This window comes from Danio rerio, chromosome 12, assembly GCF_052040795.2.
Source record: "Danio rerio strain M-AB ecotype USA chromosome 12, GRCz13ab, whole genome shotgun sequence".
Taxonomy (NCBI): Eukaryota; Metazoa; Chordata; class Actinopteri; order Cypriniformes; family Danionidae; genus Danio; species Danio rerio.
In genome coordinates this window covers 18,584,963-18,607,429 of record NC_141032.1, presented here as the reverse complement: position 1 = coordinate 18,607,429, position 22,467 = coordinate 18,584,963, and the positions used below count along the sequence as shown (strand labels likewise).

The 22,467-nt window shown below is 33.4% G+C and overlaps 2 protein-coding genes across 15 annotated transcripts in view; both read right to left on the bottom strand.

Annotated features, from left to right (window-relative positions):
• mpp3b (MAGUK p55 scaffold protein 3b) overlaps positions 1–10,866 on the bottom strand; it is a 40,863-nt gene extending 29,997 nt beyond the window's left edge. For 10 of the 14 annotated variants that reach the window (XM_087276034.1, XM_087276036.1, XM_087276038.1 and 7 more), the window contains exons 1-5: positions 10,810–10,866; positions 3,893–4,019; positions 1,226–1,344; positions 1,061–1,138; positions 832–912 (exon numbers count right to left, since the gene is read on the bottom strand). In XM_087276034.1, coding sequence (XP_087132160.1) covers positions 832–912; positions 1,061–1,138; positions 1,226–1,344; positions 3,893–3,917 — 303 coding nt within the window. In that variant the 5' untranslated portion in view covers positions 3,918–4,019; positions 10,810–10,866. Of the gene's footprint in view, positions 1–831; positions 913–1,060; positions 1,139–1,225; positions 1,345–3,892; positions 4,020–10,645 lie in introns of all 14 variants that reach the window. The other 4 variants (XM_087276035.1, XM_087276041.1, XM_087276046.1 and 1 more) reach the window with 1 other exon arrangement.
• Positions 10,867–14,707: 3,841 nt separating this feature from the next.
• lrp2b (low density lipoprotein receptor-related protein 2b) overlaps positions 14,708–22,467 on the bottom strand; it is a 100,241-nt gene continuing 92,481 nt past the window's right edge. The window contains exons 78-79 of the mRNA XM_087276033.1: positions 20,808–20,873; positions 14,708–15,100 (exon numbers count right to left, since the gene is read on the bottom strand). Of these exons, the coding sequence (XP_087132159.1) occupies positions 15,059–15,100; positions 20,808–20,873 (108 nt within the window). The 3' untranslated portion in view covers positions 14,708–15,058. The remainder of the gene's footprint in view (positions 15,101–20,807; positions 20,874–22,467) is intronic.

The window sequence follows — 22,467 nt, the reverse complement described above, 5'->3', positions numbered from 1 at the left end:
GTGTAATAGTTTCAACTGTCTTGTGTGTGCCGTGTCGCTGAGCAGCGCATCCGGTGTGTGACGGCCTTTAGATTGGACAAGAAGCACTGCATTGAATTTCATTTCCCTCCACCATCTCTTTAAAATATGAAAATAGTATTATTTTACCCCAGTATTTTCAATGGAATTTCTGCGCTAGCCTGTTGCTACTGATGGTGCTAGTGGTTAAAACAGTCTTTGTCGTTTTACGCTTGAAAAACTAAATGAATGCTTAAGTCTATTTAATTGAATGTATTGTAAATAGATTATTACATCGATGCTGTAAAAACAACATTGTGAAATTGAAAATAGTTTATCGTTGGCTTTAAAACTCTAGCTGTGCATAGAGCCCATTGGCTGGCCCTATTATGTTTTGATGGGAGAAGCACCAAAACGTGAACATAAGTAGCTACTTTTTAAAGATTCATGTTTTGAAAGTCACATTAACTTATTGGCTTTCATGATTATGAAAAATAATAATCGGGATAAAACTGTTAAATTGCATCATGTGCGTCTTTGTAAAATTTCTTTACATTCATACCTCCTCAAAGCCACATTACAAAATCATGTAAACTGACTTTTGCAGCATGGGATGTGTTTCATTAATCGTTATTCATATTATTAGGCATTTAAAGCTTTTATTCAGGTTTTAAAAAGCACAAAAGAGAATTTGTGTTGTCCTATGCATGTTCTACGTATGTCCCCACCAGTGTCAGGAGCAAATCTACACTCTTTTTTTTAATAAAAGTAGCCACAATGACATAAAAACACACAGTAAAAAACAAGTCTAAAGCACAGGTGTGAGTTTTGCACCTTTATGTGTGGAGTGGAAAGAAGTGCTATTAGCTCTCTCTCATCTTCTTCCAGTGATCCGTTTTGTAGCTCCTCTGCGACCTGCCAATTCCAAATCACAAACCCAGAACTGAAATTCTAAAATGTCACGAGTGAGTGTTGGATGGCTGTAGTAATATAAGATATGTGATAGACTTTTTATTTATATAATCATAATTTTATTAATTGCATTGCGATGTATGACACTTACGTCTTCAGCTAGGCAGGAAGCGCTGTGCAGCACAGGGGTCGGACTGTAGAGGTGGAACTGCCTTAGTCGCTCATGAATCTGCAGGTCAAAGAAGGACAGTATATATAGACAGTTATTCAACAAAACCCATTTATAATATTAGACATAATCTTCTGCATTACACACTTTCATAAGATAGCTTAGACTCCTCTCACTGAAGACCTCCCTCAGGAAAACCAAATCCTCCTTATGATTTGCTTCTGGATGCAGCTGGGAAGTGAGGAGTGCTAGCATCTCATGTAAACCTGCAAGAAAAGTAATTTTACTTTAACCCATACATTAATGTTTAACCCTTAAAAAGATTTGTTATGATTAAAAAGAACTTGTAATGATTTCATGGTTTAAGTTCATACAAAAATGAAAATTAGAGAGTTAGAGTTTAGAGCTTCATTCTTCTTTTGAACACAAACAATGGGAATTTAGAGAATAAACCTTCCATGTAGTGTGTAACTGCTCTAAGTGCAGTGATATATTCACCTAAGGCTTAAATCTGAAAGTGGACAGTGCTTAAAACTATTGATTCATTTATAAAAGAGTTGACTCCTAGCACTTCAAATGAATCGTCTTGACAACGAGTCTTTAGCCATTTCGGCATGACGTGGATACAAAACTTAAGCCCCGCCCACAAGCACAGTACACAAAAAAAGAGGCTAGACACACACTGTAGCAGACGCCGGTTATATCAACGATGTGCTCAGCTGGATATTACTGGAAATGTGAGGGGAAAGTTAGTGCCATTTTCTCTTCCCAATAATGAAACTGTGAAGAGTCAGTTGTTGAGGTTTATTTACCTCAGCATTATAGCCCAGCCTTGTGCTGTTCGAGTGCGTCTGGAATCTACAAGCTTACAATGGAGAATTCATCGGCTGTTTGTTAAAGGAAGGATCAGAAAAGACTATTGATGTAAGGGACTGTCAGTACATGGATCAGTGGATCATGGATCAGTTTCTTCCTCCATTTCACAAGTGTAAGTAAGTGTGATTAAAATGGTTGCCAAATTATGTAGTAAATTGTGTTTTGTTACTTGTAACCGCTTAACTCTTTCTCATATGTATATATATATTATATGTATATATTTCTCATATCTCTGAAAGTGACTGGTTCGCAGATGAAAGTGAGGACCGGGAGGGAGAGATGGGGTGGGTGTCATGGATGAAATTGAGGATCGGGGGGTTCGCATATGCCACCCTCGCTATTCTGTTCACACATACACTATGCACTCTGACTACTTCTATATTGTTGATAAGCTGTGCTGGGCATTTCACTCTGTCTGGCGCTGAACGCAGTCGACCAATCGCAACAGGCTGCCATCGGTCCAATCAGCGCAGATTAGCTTTGCACTAAGGAGGGGTTTGGGAACAAATTAATCGCTGAATGATTCATATGGGAACATATAAACTAGAAAAGCAAAGTTCGTAGACAAACTTTATGGTGGCTTGAGAAAGCCTTGTCTGAAAGTTTGAAGTAGTTTAAATGTTTAAATAAAGCATTTTTAAAAAAAGTTTGAAGCAGTTGGCATAGAAAACTACATATATGTTAGCATGTTTCTAGTATGGATTGGCATGTTTCCTGCTAGGCAGTGGATTGGGTGTGCTAGGTGATTGCTAAGGTGTTGCTTGAAGTTGCTAAGGTGTTGCTAGGTGGGTGTTAAGGTGGTGCTAGGTGGTTGCTTTGTTAGGCGGTTGATCAGGCATTGCTAGGGCTGTTTCTTAATATGCGTTCTTGTCTGTACTTGCTTACTTGTGTCCTTGTGAAACGTCATCAACCGTCGCCAAAGTACTGTTCCAATTCTAAAGTTCACATCTTTCCAAGTACAGATGAAATTCCCGGATGTGTACTTGTTGTTAGTATATCCAATGTAAAGTCAATGGCAGATTTTTACAATGGAGGTCAATGGGACAGTAGATAGGGTGCTGTAAGTGGTTGCTAGGGTGTGACTAGTAAGTTGAAAGGTCATCAGTTTGGCAAACTGGTAGTCTGAGTTAAATGAGCCCAACCTTAAGTATGTATGACAGACTGGCGCAAAGGTATGAGTTTACAAAGTTACTCTGGACTTTTCCCAATTTTCCGGCTCAGTTTTCGGAAAACTGTAAGTCGGATCAGTTGGAAAAGATATAGCTATTTAATTCAGTATCGTTTGGAGTAGTGGTTGTAGTATGAACAGTCTAGGAGGAAATGCATTCTTAAAATAGTCTAAGAAGACGGAAGAATAATAAGTTTAAGTAGTATAACAGTATGTTAGCTTTCTCAAGCCACCATAATTACCATTCTTGAACTAAATACAATCAAAAACCATAGAATACACAAGACCTGTCATTCGTATCTTTTTGAATAGGGAAAAGTGTAAAGGTCAATATAGTGAATAAAGCCCCGCCTACTAGGACAGGAGCCAATAATTGATCGCTGTAGACTGATAATACTTTGGGGAAGAAACTCAGATATGGCATGAGTTCTGCAGATTTTGTGTGATTTGGATGTTTAGAAATTAAACTAAAGAAACAGTTGTTGTTTAATTTTATTAATGATTCCTAATATGAAATTCAATCGTAAGCTTGGCAAGCAGTTTTGGAGAATTTCAGGTTTACCCCTTCAGACAGAATGCACGAGCAAACTGCCCGAGAGGCATTTCAAAGATGGCTGCCAAGTGAAATTACTTGCCTTAAAGGGACTTTGATACAATTCCGAAATAACCCATAGCACAACATAGGAGTTAGATGAGAAAAAAATGCTTCTTTACAATTATGACGAATTAGTTTTTTATTGTATTGTCATCACAGCTGCAGTGTGGATTACCTGTGGTAGGTGAGAGAACAGGCATGGCTGCTCATGAGATGGATGGAGACACAGACAAAAAATGTTTCCTTCTTCTCGCAGGTCACTCGAAATGTGAGTTCATCTGACAAGGCTGTTATCCACAAAACTTTAAGAGAAAAACAGCAAACACAAATTGGTAAAGGGCATCAACAGGAACTGTTAACTGTTTCTCTCTGTGGACTGTGTGTTAAACAGCTATTTAATAATGCTGTAGCACATTAAATTAATGAGGCGAAACCTGCAAGACACAATTAGGGGGTAATGGTCATTTTAGGTTCATTTAATCAACTCATGTTAAAATGACTTTAATTTCTATAGCTGATTGCATGGTGATATAGAATTAACTATGTTATAAAGGAATGAGATATTATCATGGTCAAATTAAACAAGGCATTTTTTTGTACTGTTCATCATTAAAAATAAAGAGAGTTGTCTTGTTTCTAGTCTAAATATCAAAGAAAAATCCTAAATCAAGAAGCATTTTGTAGTCAAGTAAAACAAAGTAGAGTTTTTCCTTAAACAAGGTTATTTTAGCGCTTTGGTATATTATTTTGCTTGCTTTACAAAATATTCAGTAAAACTTTACTTAAAGGTGTGTTTATTAGACTGTCGTGACACCTTATGACATGTCATAAATATAGAGATTTTGTGCATATGACAACTGTCATATGTTATTCGCTCAATTATGTACTTTTAATTTAATGCAAATTAAATTAATTGTACTTTTTTATTGCAAACATGACATTGTCAGAGATATCTTCGTAAAGACAACTTAACAAACTAATACAATATACACTAACTGGCAAATGTCTTGTCGTCAATTCCAGTTGTAAGAGCAACAAATAATAACTCGACTTCTAGTTTATCATTTGAAAAAGTGGCAGAAGGTAGATATTTCTGATGAATCATCTGTTGAACTGCATCCCAATCATCACAAACACAGAAGGACCTAATGAATCCGCATGAATGCAAGATTCTCAGAGAAATTAGACAAGTTTGGTGAAGGAAAAATCATGGTTTGGGGTTACATTTAGTATGGGTATATACATATATATTTACTATATGTAAAAGATCTGCAGAGTGGATGACTACATCAACGGCTTGGGGTATCAAGACATTTCTGCTGCCCATTACATTAATAACCACAGGAGAGGAAACGTTTTTTCAGCAGGATAGCGCTCCTTCTCATACTTCAGCCTCCACATCAAAGTTCCTAAAAGCAAAGAAGGTCGACGTGCTCCAGGATTGACCAGCCCATCAAACACAAACATTATTGAGCATGCCTGGGTAAAGATTAAGTTATTTAAGGGTAAGGGTAAGTCAAGGGTTAAGGGTAAGTTATTTAAGTCATTGCATACATGTATGGATGCAGTCCTCCAAGCTCATGGGAGTCGTACACAATATTAATTCTTTTTCCACTGCATCGTCACTCTATATTCTATACTGTACATTATTTCTGTCAAGTAACAAGACTTTTGTCTAAGCAAAGTCAGACCTTACTGTCCTAATTAAATAATAAAAAAAACAAGGCATGATCATATTTTACTTTGTAATCTAGAGGTTTTTGCCTTTCATATTAGCCACTTCTGATACCAAATGATCAACTAGAAGTCAAGCTATTATTTGTTGTTCCTAAAATTTGAATAGGCGACAAGACTTTTATCAGAGTGTAAATTATCAAATCTGTCATAAACATGAATGTCATGAGGCCATTTTAGTTGTCATGAATACTTTTTCTCCACTTTTATTTTCAGTGGAACAAACTGAATATTTCTTTGCAATTTCCCAGCATAGGTGCAATAGTCTGATAATTGGTCAAATAATTGTGTGACAGTGTCATTAATATTTAATGACATTTAATGACAAACTAAATTTGCACCACTGTAGTTAAGATCATTAAACATTAATAATGCTGTTATAAATTCAAGACACATTTATAATGGCTTTATGACATTTCATATTTATGACAGATTTATGACAAGCTGTCTCACCTTAATAATGTGAAGTAGTGATGACAGACAATGACAAGTTAAGATGTATTTACTGTATGTCAGGTTATTTTAAAAAAAATACATCGCTGAAAATGTCAGCTTTGCATTTAAAATGACAACTGAATGAATAACACTTAACTGCAGTTGTCATAAGCATGCATGAAATAGATTTTCAATTGATACTAATGAAAATTCATGATGTCTCATGTCATGATTCTTCAAGTAAAGTGTTAACCAAAATGTTTTCACTTGTCTAGAAAATGCTTCTTGAATTAGGAATTTGGAATAGTAACATGGCAAAACTCTAATCAAGAAAATCATTTTTTACAGCAAGACAAAAATAAACTGTGGACACAAAACAAAAAAACAAATGACAAGAGAAAAGCTCAATGAAAGATATGCCATTAGTCATGCAATTTAATTACACTTAGTCCTCTAAGTATAATCAGAAGGCTTCTGCTATCAGTCAATTGGAGGAGAGCATCTCTTCAGAGGGCACATACAGTAGATTCTGGTGGTTAGCAAAGTTCCCATTAAATGAGTGAAGTAAGTAGAAATGTGATCACTTCACTTGAACATGATTCCCGCAGGAAACAATCCCCATGGCAGGAACAATCAATACTTTATCGCTGCTTTCATCCAGAGAGACATCACTGGAAACGATGTACTCTACACTTTTTAAAGTTCCTTTTGAACAATTACTAAATCTGCCTTTGATTTTGACTGCAAGCATGGTGTGTGGGTAAATCGTTTAGTCTGACTACAAATGCAACGAAATAGTCCTAAAAATTCCTGAGAATGAAGTGTTTGAAAACAGGATTTCTTGAGAAAGAAAAGCCTTTCTAAAAGGATCCCTGGAGAATCATTCACAATTTTTTTCATTTCATTTTGGATTGCATTTAACTGTGATTTGAGTTCATATTACAGAAAAAAAACATTATTGAGCATGTCTGGGTTAAGATTAAATTATTTAAGGGTAAGGGTAAGTCAAGGGTAAGGGTAAGGGTCCCACTTTATATCAAGTGGCCTTAACTAATATGTACTTACACAGGAATTAATACAATGTACTTATTGTGTAAATACATGTATTTATTGTGTACTTATGCTTGATTAAATACCTGTATGTAATTACATTTGTAATTAACTTCTGTAATTACATTTGTAAATACACTGCTGACCATTCCCAACACCTTAACACACCCTTAAACCTACCCACACCACCAAACCTGTCCCAAACCCAACCCCTATCCCAACTCAAGAGCACCAGAAGTGTTCTCAAATACTTTATGAACACAGTAAGTACATTGTATTTATTTTTTTTTTTAATGTAAGTACATAGTAGTTAAGGACACTTAATATAAAGTGGGACCAGGGTAAGTTATTTAAGTCATTGCAGAAATACTCATGGTAGTCGTACGCAACATTAATTCTTTTTAAGCCTTCTTTTAAGCCTTTAAAGTCAGATGTTTGGAAATGTTGACAATGTTTCAGGTATTCCGAGCTTTAAAATATTGCAATAAACATTAAATAAAAAAAATTAAAATTTAACACAAAATGTGTCCTAATTTGACTGTTATGCCATAAAAAACACCCAGTGTACATTACTAATAAATAACATGAGAATAAACAAACAAAAATTCCTATAAAGTGCATTGTTCTAGATTTATTTCCAAATGATTTGCTAAATTGCTGAATTATTTGATTGATCATTTGTTGATGAAAAGGAAGGATCACAGACCAGGCTCATATAGCTAGGGAGGGTTTGGGTGGTTTGAAAGATCCACCCCTCACTGACAAAGGTCTGGAATTTGTTCCATACATGAGTTCATTTGTCCTATTTTGACAGCTATGCCATTATAATAAGTGAAAATAATCCATTGAAAACACTTTAAGACCAAGTGGAATCTTCTGTTGGCTGTCATGACTCATGACTTCAGCTAATTAGTTTTGGCGAATGTAAACAATTAATTTATATGAGTCCAACATTCAGTTGTGCAAGAAAACATAAAATCTGATGTAAGTGAAGTCATATTTCACCACTGTATGTTTTTTAAATAGAGAAAACTGTTTAATTTTTGACTAAATCTTGCACCTTATTCTTGAAAAAAAAAAAAGACCAATTAAAAGGTGTGAAGCGCAAGGCCCATATTAATATTCATTTGAATACTATTTTGGCTGTTGTTATCCATGAATTTTAAAATGTACTTTTTAAAAAAGAGAGGCTAGAAAAATTGTGAAGCTCCAAAAGGTCCACGCTTTTTTTTTTTTTTTTAAACCTGGCTATGGGCCTGCAGACTGTAAAATGCTCTTCATTTTTAAATGTTTCGTTTTAGTTAATGACTAATTTTACATATGTTACATTAATTATTGATGGAATGTTATTTCATATACAATTTCCCCAAACTTTTTGAATCAATTTAGCAAATTCTATCAAATTGATCCAGGCACAGTGTAAAAAATATCTGTTAATTATCAGTTTCTGTATTTTATGATTTAAAATATACATACATACATATATATATATATATATATATATATATATATATATATATATATATATATATATATATATATATATATATATATATATATGACGTCTAAACGAGGTGGTAACAACTTCTTTAAAGAAGAACCCCATAATTTTTTTGTGCAAATTATATTGTTTACATGCACACGTATTTAAAAAAAAGATCCAATGTTAGTTTTGGTAAAAACATGCACTCACTTTCCATAGTAATATAATGATTAAATATTCTATTATAAAATAACCTAAATTAAAACCATTAAGATATGCTATGTTTTTTATTTGTTTTCACAAGCTTTGGAGACTAAACCGGCTTTGGAGTTCCACTTTTAAATAATAGGTCACTTATAGCTTTCATCATGAGCCACGGCTGTGTTCAAAATTACATCGATGTTTTCAAAGTGCACTGAGAAGGGAGTGCAATTGTAAACATGAAGATCACAAAAACTGAACTGTAAAAACACTTTAAAAGCAAATTACACAAAAAAAGTGACTTTAATGCTTTAGAAAAAAAAACTTCCAAGTTTTAATGTTAGAATGTTCTAAACAAATAGGGCATTAGTGGGAAAAAAAGCACCCCTGGAAGTTTATTAAAAGGTTTTTGTACCACAATATACAACGCAACCCAGACAATATATCACTTTAAACTACTAAGATGTTAATCAAAGTCACTTCTTTTTTACTTTTCAAGGTTAAAAGTTGTTGGAAGAAAAATCAAACTCCCATAATGCAATTCAAAAGCATAATTAAACGGGAAAAAGCGAGAAAAACCATGAATCACAAAATACAAAAAAAAAAAAAAAATGCTAATTTACAGTTTCTTTTACAGTGTATCTTAAATGATCTATGTAGACACCTGAATAAATCGATGTGACAAAAATAGAGTTTAATAGAGGCTTTATAAGTCTTTATAAAGCTTTCATCAAAAATGCTCTCATCCATATGTGTCATGTATCATGAACTGCATATTTTATATACAAAACATTCATTTTAAACTGCGAAAAGCGGTGATGATCTTTGTGACATCATCTACAACCTTACAGTGTTTTAAAAGTAATCTAATCTATGCTGATTCTCCATCTTCCCTTTTATTCTGATAATATTGAGCATGATGGAAAGATTACGCTGTTCTGTGTTTCACTCAGTCGTTCTCACATGCTGGAGTCGCACTGAGAAGATTCTCACCAGACGTATGCTCAGATCCGGGCCATCTTGCGAGTTCTTTGCAGCCCAGTCCACCATTAAAAAAATTTTAACTTAATAAAAAAAAAAAAAAATCAGTAGAAGTGTAAAATGCAAAATCCAACTTCACCAGACCCAAAACCTAATTAGTATGAATGGTAATGGTTCTCCCCAGCAAAACCACATTGGATCTGTCTGACCTTTTATCAGCTTCTCTTTCTCACAACAAACAGGGAGTCTTTTGCCCAGTTATCGCCCTTTCAGAATGATTCATGTAAGGCTGAAAACATGCCATGTTAGGGGAACAAGGTCATTGAGCCACCCTTCTGCCACCATCTGTCCCTTTGACTATCACGCACTGCTAAAGGCCACCATTAATGCCAACATCTCTAGCTCTCTCCCCCTCTCTCTTGGTGTGTGTGTGTTTCTTGTATGCATAAGTGCATATATGTACACAAGCAAACATCAAATTAAAGCTCTCTGAAAAAGATTATCGTAAATGACATCAACAGGAGCCATTGAGCCCTGTGGGACAGAGCCTAATTCATTACATTTCAGCAGATTATCAGAAAATAGCCTGTCCCATAAATTAAAACACATAACACTGTATATAACAAACAAAAAGTGTTGTGAGCAGATTCTTTAACTTACAGGCTGCTTTTGATTACACTGTAAACACAAAAAGATGCTGGAGACCAAATGACTTCTATTGGTTTTACACAGAGAGAATTTTATTTCATATTCCCGACCCCTTGTATATAAGATATCTATATTGGAACCAAGACATTATTTAGTATGTTTATGGAGATGTTTTGTTGTTGTTGTTAACCTGGACCTGACCCACACAGAATGACATAACACAAATTACAGGTGCATGGGAATACCTTCAAGACAAACACACTACACAAAAAACACAACATATTCAGCACATGTTTAACACATTAAACCAAATTCACCAATGCTCTCTGAACGCACTTACTCTGACACAAAAATAAATCATTAAAAAATATTAGGAAACCCCCAGCATCATTCTACCTCATTCCAGTGGACGCCAAACTGTCCGTCACGGAATGTGGCCAGTGAAAAACGCATCACTGGATGCTGGGATCCTTTTAAGTGCTGAATCCTGCTGTTCACTCTGTATGCAGAGCGGATTATAGAGCCAGCATGCTAAGGGAGAACGCCCCCATATCTCTTACCTTTCACCGGCGGTGTGAGCGTGAGAGTGTTTCCGCTTTCATGGAAAGACCCTCTGCATCTCTGTGACAATTCCTGCTATAGTGTATTTCGGTGCTCGATACCTCCCTCCTCCCCTTATTCCATCTCCCATACAGTCTTCAGCCCTCCCTTCCTCAATCTCTTGCTCTATCACCATCCCCCCACTGGCTCTCTCTCTCTCTCTCTCTCTCTCTCTCTCTCTCTCTCTCTCTCTCTCTCTCTGTCTCTCTCTTTTAATGATTCTCGCTGTGATGTGGCAGGAGTCTAGACAATGATGTGTTGTGAGAGAATTTTTGGTATTGAAGATTTTTCATAATATTTTGCTTACAGGTGACATTTTAAGAACAGGCTAGCAACTAAAACATTGATTTATTCATTTTCTTTTCGACTTAGTCCCTTTATTAATCTGCGGTTACCACAGAGGAATGAACCGCCAACTTATCCAGCACATGTTTAACACAGTGGCAACAAAAATGGACACTTTAAAAAGCTGTGTGCTTTGTAAAGTCAAGTGCATTTAAAAAGATGGTCAAACAGGAAAAGGCAGGTTGTGCCTATAGGTTATAGTTTTCCTTCATCTCAACATTTTAATGGCGGATATCATGCTATATCTTCCCGTGACATTTAAATTGAGAATAGCAGTGTCATATTTTTAATAAATCAATATATTTGCAATGTGATCAGTTGCTTCCCAATTTTGTTTACACTGTTTACAAATAACTGTGTAAATCATATTTACACTAACCTTTTATTAAAATACTCATTTACTGTGTCATCTTTTAATATTAAAAGATGACACAGCTGTTTTGTATGAGCACAGTGTCCACTCAGAGGTTGAAAGCTTTGAGAAATGGTGTGCTTCATGTGTCAACCATCTTTTTAATAATACACTGTAAAACTGCTGTTGTCATTATTAAAGATATTAAATTAAAATAACTTGACATTACTTAAAATACCAAGTTTTGGAATCAAATCTTCAACCAGTGTATTTAACTTACTCATTAGCAAAAAACTTTAATATTTTAATGTTAATTAAAACTGTAATTAATATATTAATATTCTCTAAACTTAACTTTTTAGTTTCATTAAACGATTAAGCATGTCTTTGTTTAAAAGGATTGGTTGCACTTGAAATTCTGCCTTGACTGATTGGTCGATATATGGTTTATGACACAAGGTGGTCATTTTGCTTGTGATGCTGAATTGTCCTGAATACCTTTCCTATCTGATGAAATAGAAAAGTTAAATTAGTCAGTAGATATTTATTGGGGGTTGAGTGTTGGACTCATCTCGTAAAAATGACGTTATGAAACAACAACATGGTACAGGTAAAGATTAAATTCGGTATGGCCCTGGCAGTAAGTAAAGAATATAAAAGCTGAACATTTTTGAAGTTTAGTTTGAGACCACATTTGGTCCACTCAATTGAGTTGTTTTATTTTTCATTGCTCATCAAATGGACCATCAAATGAACTGAGGGAATCACTTTTCTCAAATCATTTAAGTAGTCTTATTAGGATTTATAGTGCATCAACAAAACTGAGGAAATAATCTTTGATCCAAAGTCAATTGGGAATCATTCACCTGTGTTTATTGACGCAGAACCCATTAAACAAGTGTGCACTTATAAATATCTGGGTATTTTACATACATAAATGACTTTGCTTACCTTGGGTCCATGTGTAGATATTTGTTCTCGTGTGCAGCAGCGATTGAGAGTATTTGGAGTACGGCAAAAAGTTGTGTTTTTATTTTACAAATCTGTGATTAAAAGCATAATATATTTACTCTGTGGTATGGAAACATTACAGTTCAATCCAAGCCAAGCTTGGAAAAATGGTGAAGACAGCCATGAGAATCATTAGGAAAAAAGAATATAGATCCTTACAATCCCTCTATGCAATCAGTTTGGGATGAAGCTATTAAAATATTAGCTGACCTCTCGCATAATTTGTTTTATGAGTATAAGTTATGGACCCTTTTCACAAGCCTGTTATGATGCCTCTAATGGTCATTAGCATCTTAAATCCTTGAAAAAGTTTAATATTTAGATTTTAAATTTTTTTTTTAAACATTTCTGAGGTGTTTCTAATGCAGCATCTATGGGGCAGTACAGTCAATTTGAGGTTATTCTCTCCTCTGACTACCGTTATCAGTCTTACACAATTTATTTTCCTTTTTCCTGAATGTCTTCATAACATCATCATGGAGTTTGTCTTTAATTATTTGAGCAAATATAATTGTAAAAAAAATATTTGCTGTATTCTCCAATTCACAGCGCTCTATGTTTTCCCAACTATGACAACTTCGCTGAGAAAGCAGGAAATGTGAAATGAGTCTATTGTCTCTTCTGGTCCAGGATACAGGTTACTTGAGTGCAATTACAACTGTTTTAAAAAATCTCTTTTACCCACATCAAATTAGACTTTTAAATATGCAATATTTGTGTTGATGACTAAATGTTTGTGTTGATTTGTGTTTTTGATGTCTGTTTTGTTCAGTGCATACAAATATTTCCCCATTGGGAACAATAAAGTGTAAAGAAAAAAACAAACATATGCTGTGCCACTGAGCTGTCATCAATTTATTTTTTATTTACCAATTTCCACAAAAAATACCAAGCAGAACAGTTTTAAACCTTGAAAGCAATATCTAAGTTTAAATATCAGGAAGATGTGACAATATGGAGCTTAAAATATGACAAAACAATCTGAATGTGATTTATGTTTATTTGAATTATTAACAGCTGTGATGCAAGAATGGCATCCTCCTGAGCCGCACATACCCCAGCAAACTCACACAGCTCTGTAAATGGCCAAAATGCTTGGTTTGACTTTTTTGGTGTTCATCTACGCTTCCTTATTGATGACTCCTGACCTACTTTCTGTTAATTTCACAATCAAAATTTCTGGGTTTGAAATTTAGAATATTGAATTTGAAGTTTGGGATTTTTTTTATCTTAAAAACTTGAAGCTGTATTATTACAAACTGGAAATCTGCAGTCTAGGAATTCAGAACAACAACAACAAAAATCTGATTTGAAAATACATCTATAAAAAATCAACTGTTAAAATATCCTAAGATGTTCAATATTCAAGTTAAGAAATTCAAATTCAAAACACTCTTTAATGGCATATATTATTCGGTTGCCTTAAATTGCAATTGTCAATAATTCAAATAAATCCAATTTATACTCAAAATGTTTTGCCTTATTTTAAACTTCATAATATGAAAATTAAAACATAAAATTTTATTTTAAAAATTAAATTTAAACATTTAACATTGTTAATCTTTGAACTGTGTTTTAATCAAATAAATATTGCAATAGTGAGCACAAGACATTACTTTAAAATACAATTGTCGACTTCATACTGTCGTACTGTACAGATTAACTGCTGTTACTGTTTGTGCTTTTTGGGCATTTTTTTTTAGATGAAATTTAAGATTAAGCAAAAATAATAATAAAATGTTTTATATTATAAAAGAATATATAACTTAATAATAATAATAAGATACCCCCGGGTGCTCCGGTTTCCCCCACAAGTCCGAAGACATGTGCTATAGGTGAATTGAATAGTGAATGAGTGTGTATGGATGTTTTCCAGTGTTGGGTTGCAGTTGGATGGGCATCCACTGCGTAAAACGTATGCTGGATAAACTGGTGGTTCAATACATTTTGGCAACCCCAGATTAATAACTAAGCCGAAAAGAAAATGAATTAATGAATAAATTAATAAATGAATAATAATAATAATAATAATAATAATAATAATAATAATAATAATAATAATAATAATAATAATAATAATAATAATTATTATTATTATTATTATTATTATTATTATTACAACCACAATAATGCTCACAAGCAAAACCAAATTGAAAGACATAATTACATTTTATTGGTATCAAAACACAACCAAGAAACATTGTATCTGATCATACAAGCTACACAAAGACACCACAATAATTAAATAAAACCACTGCATCAATTTACAGCCTCTGAATTATCACAGAACAAAGCATTCCCTAAATAAAATATACTTAAAAGAGCAATCATCAGAAGTATTCACAGTTTATAGTGTGGTTCTCAGCTAGAACTCCCTGTAAAACAGACACAAATCACATGTGAGCAGATGGATGGTGTACCGCAGTCATAATTCACCAGCCACACATCTTAGCTGTCGAACAGGCTGAGAGCAAATCCTATAAGATGCTCTCAATTTATCTTCAGATCGTAGATTCTCCATTGCTCTGTATGTGTGGTTCATCCTGACAAAATACAAGAAATGCATATCAGCTGCTTATTCTTAGATTGAAACATTCTGAGCAATTTAATATTTTACTAAATCACTGTATTTCTTTTGTACTATAAGCCAATAGGTGACCTTCATTTCTGCTGAGGTAGGGAAATAATGTCACATTATAGGGAGGAAATAAGTGGGTGAGAACGGAGCATGAAGTGAATGGATCTGCATTTGCAAAAATCAATCTCCTCATAGGCCTCGGCGGAGCACATCAGACTGAGCTAGAACTGTGTCATAGCTATATTTTAAGCATCTAAGGGGCAGGTCGGGACCTTTCATTAGTCTATTTCAAATTAAGTATTTGGAGCTAATTTTGAGAGACTTGCTAGTTGTTAGTGCCTCACTTAAAATTGTGCAGAATGTTGATACTTTAATGCCCCAACATATTATGGCAATGCTCTGCTAGTTAATGCTTCATTTGCTAAATACTTCAGTACGCTAATATTTAAATACCAAATCATATTATGAAACAGACATACATAAAAAAATGTAGTAGGTAATAATATGTGTGTGTTTGTGTTTGTTTGTACAATATATACTAATTTATAAATAATTATGAAAATGCATTTTGATATTGGTAGGTAATTCATATATTTTAGATCTGCCATAGAATATTGCCTTAAAAAACATACACAACCCCAATTGCTAAAAAGTTGGGACATTCTGTAACATGCAATTAAATCAAGAACCTGTCATTTGTTCATTTTCTACTTGTTTTTGTTTGACAAAAGTAGCGCGAATATTTCTTTTATATTTATTGACAAGCTTCAATGTATTTTGTCAATATTAACTAATTTAGATTTTAAAAGCTGCAACACACTTCAAAAGAATAGATGCAAAATAAAAGTGAAACGGTTATAGTATATTGATGCAATCCAAAAACAGATTTCAACTGGTGATATGTCATCACCTTAGACTTATAAGGTTCTATCTGACATTTTTGTCAAAATTGAGTTCATTACATATTCTTATTAAATGACAACTTATTTACATTATGGGTTTTTTTTTTAATAAGTTGTTTACATTTTAAGATGTTTTATTTGAAAAACAAATGTTACAAGCATACTGTTTACTATGGAATCCAAAAACTTTAAAGCTCAATATCTCAAAATCATTCAGAACGCAGAGAGAACCTTATAATTCCAAGGTGACGATGTGAAGGTTTCAGGTTTGGGAAAAAAGAAACATCTCTGTGTTTGCAAACATAAATAGATCATGGCTCATCTTTTTGATTATAAAGTCATGAGATAATTGTCAAACAAATAAAAAAAATAATTTTTCCAAGTCTTTTACCAATCTTTGAGCCCCTAGGAGGGAAATCTACCCACATAGGCTCAGGAGAACTTCAGTATTTCCAGTAGGCATGGGCTAGTATGATAACCTTGAATAAAAATATTATGGTTTCATGATATTGTGATTCCTGCTCTAAAATATCCTTTTTAAATGTCTGGGTAAAATAAAAAAAAAGTTTTTTTCCCCCTTTTGAACACAATATATTTTATTTTGAGAAACATTTAAAATATTTTGGAGCAGTAAACATGTCATACTAAATCATTTAAATGGATTTTTAATTTCTGCTGTCTTTATTAGTTTCCAAAACAGATTTACTATTTAAAAGGCTACACTTATTTGGATATATTTATATTGTTCTAAAAACAACAACATCAAAAAAAAAGTTTTTAAAAAGTCTTACATATACCGTACACTGTAAAAAAAAAAAAAATGCAGGGTTCCACACAATTCATTCATGTTGTCCCAACACAAATTGATTAAGTGAACTTAACACTTTTAACAAACTTATGAAGATTGAACATGAAAAAGTTAAGTTGTCCCAATGAAATTTTTCAAGAATTGTGTTGTTTTTTAGCTCAAGTTTGAAAAAGCAAGAAAAAACAATTTGAGTGTAGGACCGGTATAACAGATTTTTTGGTGGTTTTAAAACCTTGACTTTACCAAACAGCGGTATACCTTGAAAACGGTTATCGTCCAATGCCTAAAAACTACTGTCACTTATCATAAGTTATGTAATCCATCAACCTATTTTTATTTGCATTTTCGAAAATCACATAAAAAAAATACTAAATGAAAAACATTGCGATACTCAAAATGACATTTTCCTTGCAAATCTTACAACTGAATTAGATAAACGTTTTATCCGATAAGAATAGTCTGCCTCTGCATCAAAAAAGGAAACCTGAATCTTTATTTGCAGCTTTGTAGCTTATCTCAGATAATCAGTTGGAATCAATGGAAATGTACACTGGGGTCAGATAAGTCCACATTTAAACATGTTTTAGAGAAAAAAACGAACAATGAGTTCGTAGTTGCAAATGTAGCAGTGTCATAAAGGCATATAGCAAAGAGTCATACACTCCAGGTCTCTTTTCTATTGAAAATGAATGGCCCATTATGAACCAGACAATGATAAGCAGGAACTGTTGAGCAGCTGCTCAGATTGGGAAAACATGTAGCTTGTAAAATTGTAACAGTTAGCATCTTCAATACCCATATAATTGCATGTTGTAATTAAAAAGTAAGATTGTGTGACGCAATGTTAAACATGCCTCTGTTACAATTTTTAGAGGGTGTTGCAGCCATTGCAATCGAAATGTGTTGATTTGTAAGTAAAAATATTGGAAATCTTTAATCATATATTCTGTAACACTTTATTTTGATGGTCCATTTGTGTATTAGCAGATTACTGTCTGCTTAAAATCTGTTGATACTGACATTTAACAGTCCTTCAACAGAGATTTTACTGACTATAAGATACTTTGCAAGTACATGTCAACTTACACTAAACCTAACCCTAATCCTGAGCTAACAGTCCTCTTATAAAGTAATGAGAATTAGTACACTTACAAAAAAATAAACATTATTTTACAACTAAATGTCTGTATTTTTTTACAGAATTTGAACATAACATTTAAAGTTATTGCTTGTAATTTGGTACTATGTTATTTTTCTGCTTTTTAAAGGAAATTGTATGTGTTTTTAGAGATTAACACGTAATTTTACGTTAATATTTACAGATTATTCCAGTAAAAATATGGGAAAAAATTCTGTCAAATTCTATTTAGTGACGATAGTAAACATATGAAGATTAACATGAGGTTAATAAAGTGAAATAATAGCCTATTGTTTGCAGCTGCCTATAATGCATGCACTGTAAGCTATGAAATGTTTATTTTACTACTTTAACAATGTTGCTATGTGAACTGTGACGATCATCAGTGATCTAGTTGCTGCGGATCGCTGGAAAAGTACACACGTTACATTAACGAACTACAACTCCCGGCATGCACCTCGCACATGTGGGTTCATAATTCTAACTGATTACACACAGTCAGAAGATTGTTATGGACTGATTTCAAGGACTAAACTCAGCACACACAGACACATTGTTGCTGAGTCTTAATCTGTTTAGTGAGCATTACGACGTGGTTTCCCTTACCTTGCCGTGTTTGACTCCTTTACTTTGTTATTTTGTTTGCCGCCTTTACGCTTGGAATTATCTGTGCACCTGTTTGTTCCTGTTTCAACCTTTAATTGCAAGATGATTCTGTTTATAAACTGCTATTTGATCCTCAACTTTGTTGTGTAGGCATCCTCACATGACACTAATCTTGTTTTTGGTGTTAAACAATGATTAAATATGTTATTTGTAAAAAAAAAAAAAAAAAAAAAAAGAAGAAGAAAGAAATAAAAACTACACTATTTCATTTTACTATGATCTTTTATGTCAAGTTGCTTTGACACAATCTACATTGTAAAAGCGTTATACAAACAAAGGTGAATTGTATTGAATTGTTTTATAACAACTGCAATTATTTGTACCTTTTTTAAGGTTTTTTAAAAATCGTTCTTTAATTTTTTTTTCAGTTTTAAAAGTATCTTAAAAATGAAAAATTTCATAAAATATTTAGAGATTTCAAGCATAATTACATAAATTAATTTGTATAATTACATTAATAACCTGAATAATTACAATAATTATCCTTATAATCACATTAATTAATATGCATAATTACAGTAATAGTCCTTATAATCACATTAATTAATTTGTATAACTACAGAAATAACCTGTATAATTACAGTAATAACCCTTATAATCATATTAACTAATCTGTCTAATTACAGTAATAATCCTTATAATCACATTAATTAATTTGTATAATTACAGTAATAACCTGAATAATTACAGTAATAATCCTTATAATCACATGAATTAATCTGTATAGTTACAGTAATAACCTGAATAATTACAGTAATAATCCTTATAATCACATAAATTAATCTGTATAAGTACAGTAATAACCTGAATAATTACAGCAATAATCCTTATAATCACATAAATTAATCTGTATAAGTACAGTAATAACCTGAATAATTACAGTAATAATCCTTATAATCACATTAATTAATTTGTATAATTACAGTAATAACCTGAATAATTACAGTAATAATCCTTATAATCACATAAATTAATCTGTATAAGTACAGTAATAACCTGAATAATTACAGTAATAATCCTTATAATCACATAAATTAATCTGTATAAGTACAGTAATAACCTGTATAATTACAGTAATAATCCTTATAATCACATAAATTAATCTGTATAAGTACAGTAATAACCTGAATAATTACAGTAATAATCCTTATAATCACATAAATTAATCTGTATAAGTACAGTAATAACCTGAATAATTACAGCAATAATCCTTATAATCACAATAATTAATCTGTATAAGTACAGTAATAACCTGAATAATTACAGCAATAATCCTTATAATCACAATAATTAATCTATATAATTACAGTAATAACCTGAATAATTGTTGTAATAATCCTTATTATCACAATAATTATCTGTATAATTACATTAATAAATTATATATTTACAGTAATAATTTGTAAAGTGACAGTAATAATCTGTGTAATTGCAGTAATAATTAATAAGATTAGTAAAAAAAAATATGTTTTGACAAGAGGCAATGTAAATTAATTTCAACAAATGGACCATCAAAATAAAGTCTGACCATATATTCTTGATTTCATTGCATTGTATCGTGCAATTGAATGAAATTGTATATGGACATTATTTAACTGTATAAAGACAGACAGATAGAATAATATACTGACAAAATTTGAATAATATAGGAACATTAAACTTAATACAGTATGTTCCTTTTATTGTTTGTTCTCTATTGAGAAAGGATTGGTTCTGTGCTTGAATACACCTTAGATTCAGCTTCCTCTCTCGATGCTTTCAATCATTCAAAAGGAAGATTTCCAAGGTCATTTTGTTCCTCTATTTGCAATTTTCACTAGTAAGAGATTTTTTTTCCTCAGAAGCCATGACATGCATTCACAAACCATTAAAATGAACTCATCCTTCAAGGAACTGTGTTATAGCTTTCATTATGGTAAAGCATTCATTTTTCCTGCTTCTAACAACATGATTGAGAGAGAGAGAGAGAGAGAGAGAGAGAGAGAGAGAGAGAGAGAGAGAGAGAGAGAATGAAAACAGGGCTTGCTGTGCATCTACATCAGCCAGAACAGTATTACTGTCAAGACATCTCCTTCCATCATCATTCATCCAAATGAAACCAAGCTATAGTATTTACACTGACCCAACACAAACATAACACAATCGGTCTTTATCTCACCATATATAATGGGTTGTCGAACACATTATCGATATCCACCTCACTCTGTAGCTTTGATGTATCAGCCTGTGTAAAGAAGGAAGGAATTAATACACAGTTTAATAATAAATACAATCACAACTTACTGGGTCTTTGCACTAGCATGCAGCAATGTATGAAGGTCACCTGTGGGTTGGTGCTGTTTCTTATTGTCTCTCTAACTCATCTGTGTCCTTCTCTCCCACATACTCTATTTCTTCTTCCTGTCACATCTTCAGAATAACTCCTGGTGTGTGGGTGTGTTTAGGGTGTTCTTTTGCTACAGTGTTTCAACAGCAGCATTATATCGATATACCTTAAACATTTAGGGTATAGGGTTTGGGTAACACTTTAGAATAATGGTACATTAGTTAATGTTAGTTAATGTATTTACTAATAATATCTAAGTATGAATAATCTTTTAAAGCATTTTTTAATTACAGTTCATTATCTAATTCATTATTAAATCCAAAGTTGTGCTAGTTAACGTTAGTTAATGCAGTGTGTTAATATGAACTTAGTTCAACTTCAATAACATTAACTAACGTCAACAAACATGAATAAATATTGTAATGCATGTATCACTAATAGTTTGTTCATATAAGTAAATAGATTAACAACCACTAACTCGTACCATTATTTTAAAGTGTTACCTGGGATTTGTTTTAACATACGGAGTAGAAGTGAATTTTTTATTATTATTATTTTTAAAGCATTTACCAAGTGTTGCTTGATGTAAAGAAGATTCTTTCCCAACACATTGTTAAACAATCATTTTAATGGCTAATTTCTAATAACTAATTTATTTTGTCTTTGCCATAATTTTTACTAGTTATTTAGCAAGTTTAAAGTTTTTAAGTTGCTTAAAGTGTAATGTAAAGATTTAACTAGACTATTAGGTTAACAAGACAAGTTAACTTAATTAGGCATGTCATTGGATAACAGTGGTTCCCCTTCGGGGGGAACTTCAGCACTATAAGTGGATTTGATTGTAAAATCCACGCATTGGGAGGTTCGGTTCAGAAGCTACTCGTCTGAAAGAGTATTGAACGGGCCAATTAAGAATGAATTGGCAGCGCAAGCCTGCGCAGGTGAGCGGCATAAGCAATCAACTGAGTATATAAGCTCACCTGGCGCCAGCAGACGCTATCCTTTTCGCTTCAGAGACTTTCTGATCGAGTCGATGAGGGTTCCTTCTGCTGTGACCAGCGATTCTGAGCGAACGAGAGCATTCTCCCGGTCCAGAGTGTGTACACGCAGTGGCAGACGGTCGAGCTGGGTTTCTCCCTTGCCTGGCGTTCTTTGGGTCCGGTCCTCCAGAGCGGTGCGTATAAAGTTGCAAACTTCACAGAGAGCAACACAGTCGTGCAGCACGTCCTTATCAGGACGGCGCTCCGACTGTGCGTTTCTGGATGCGGTGGTTTCCTGTCCTCGGATGATGGGCGCGGGCACTGCGTTACATGTCTGGGGGTCCAGCATGTTAATGCGCTGCTCGCGGGCAGTTCATGTCGTCATTGCGATGCCATGACTGTTGCGCAAGATCGCGGTTAGCCTTTGCAAAAGGGCGAACCACCCCAGTTGTCCCCTGCTCTGCAGCGGGCACTCGGGCAGATCTGAGGGTTTCAGCGAGAGATAATCCGTC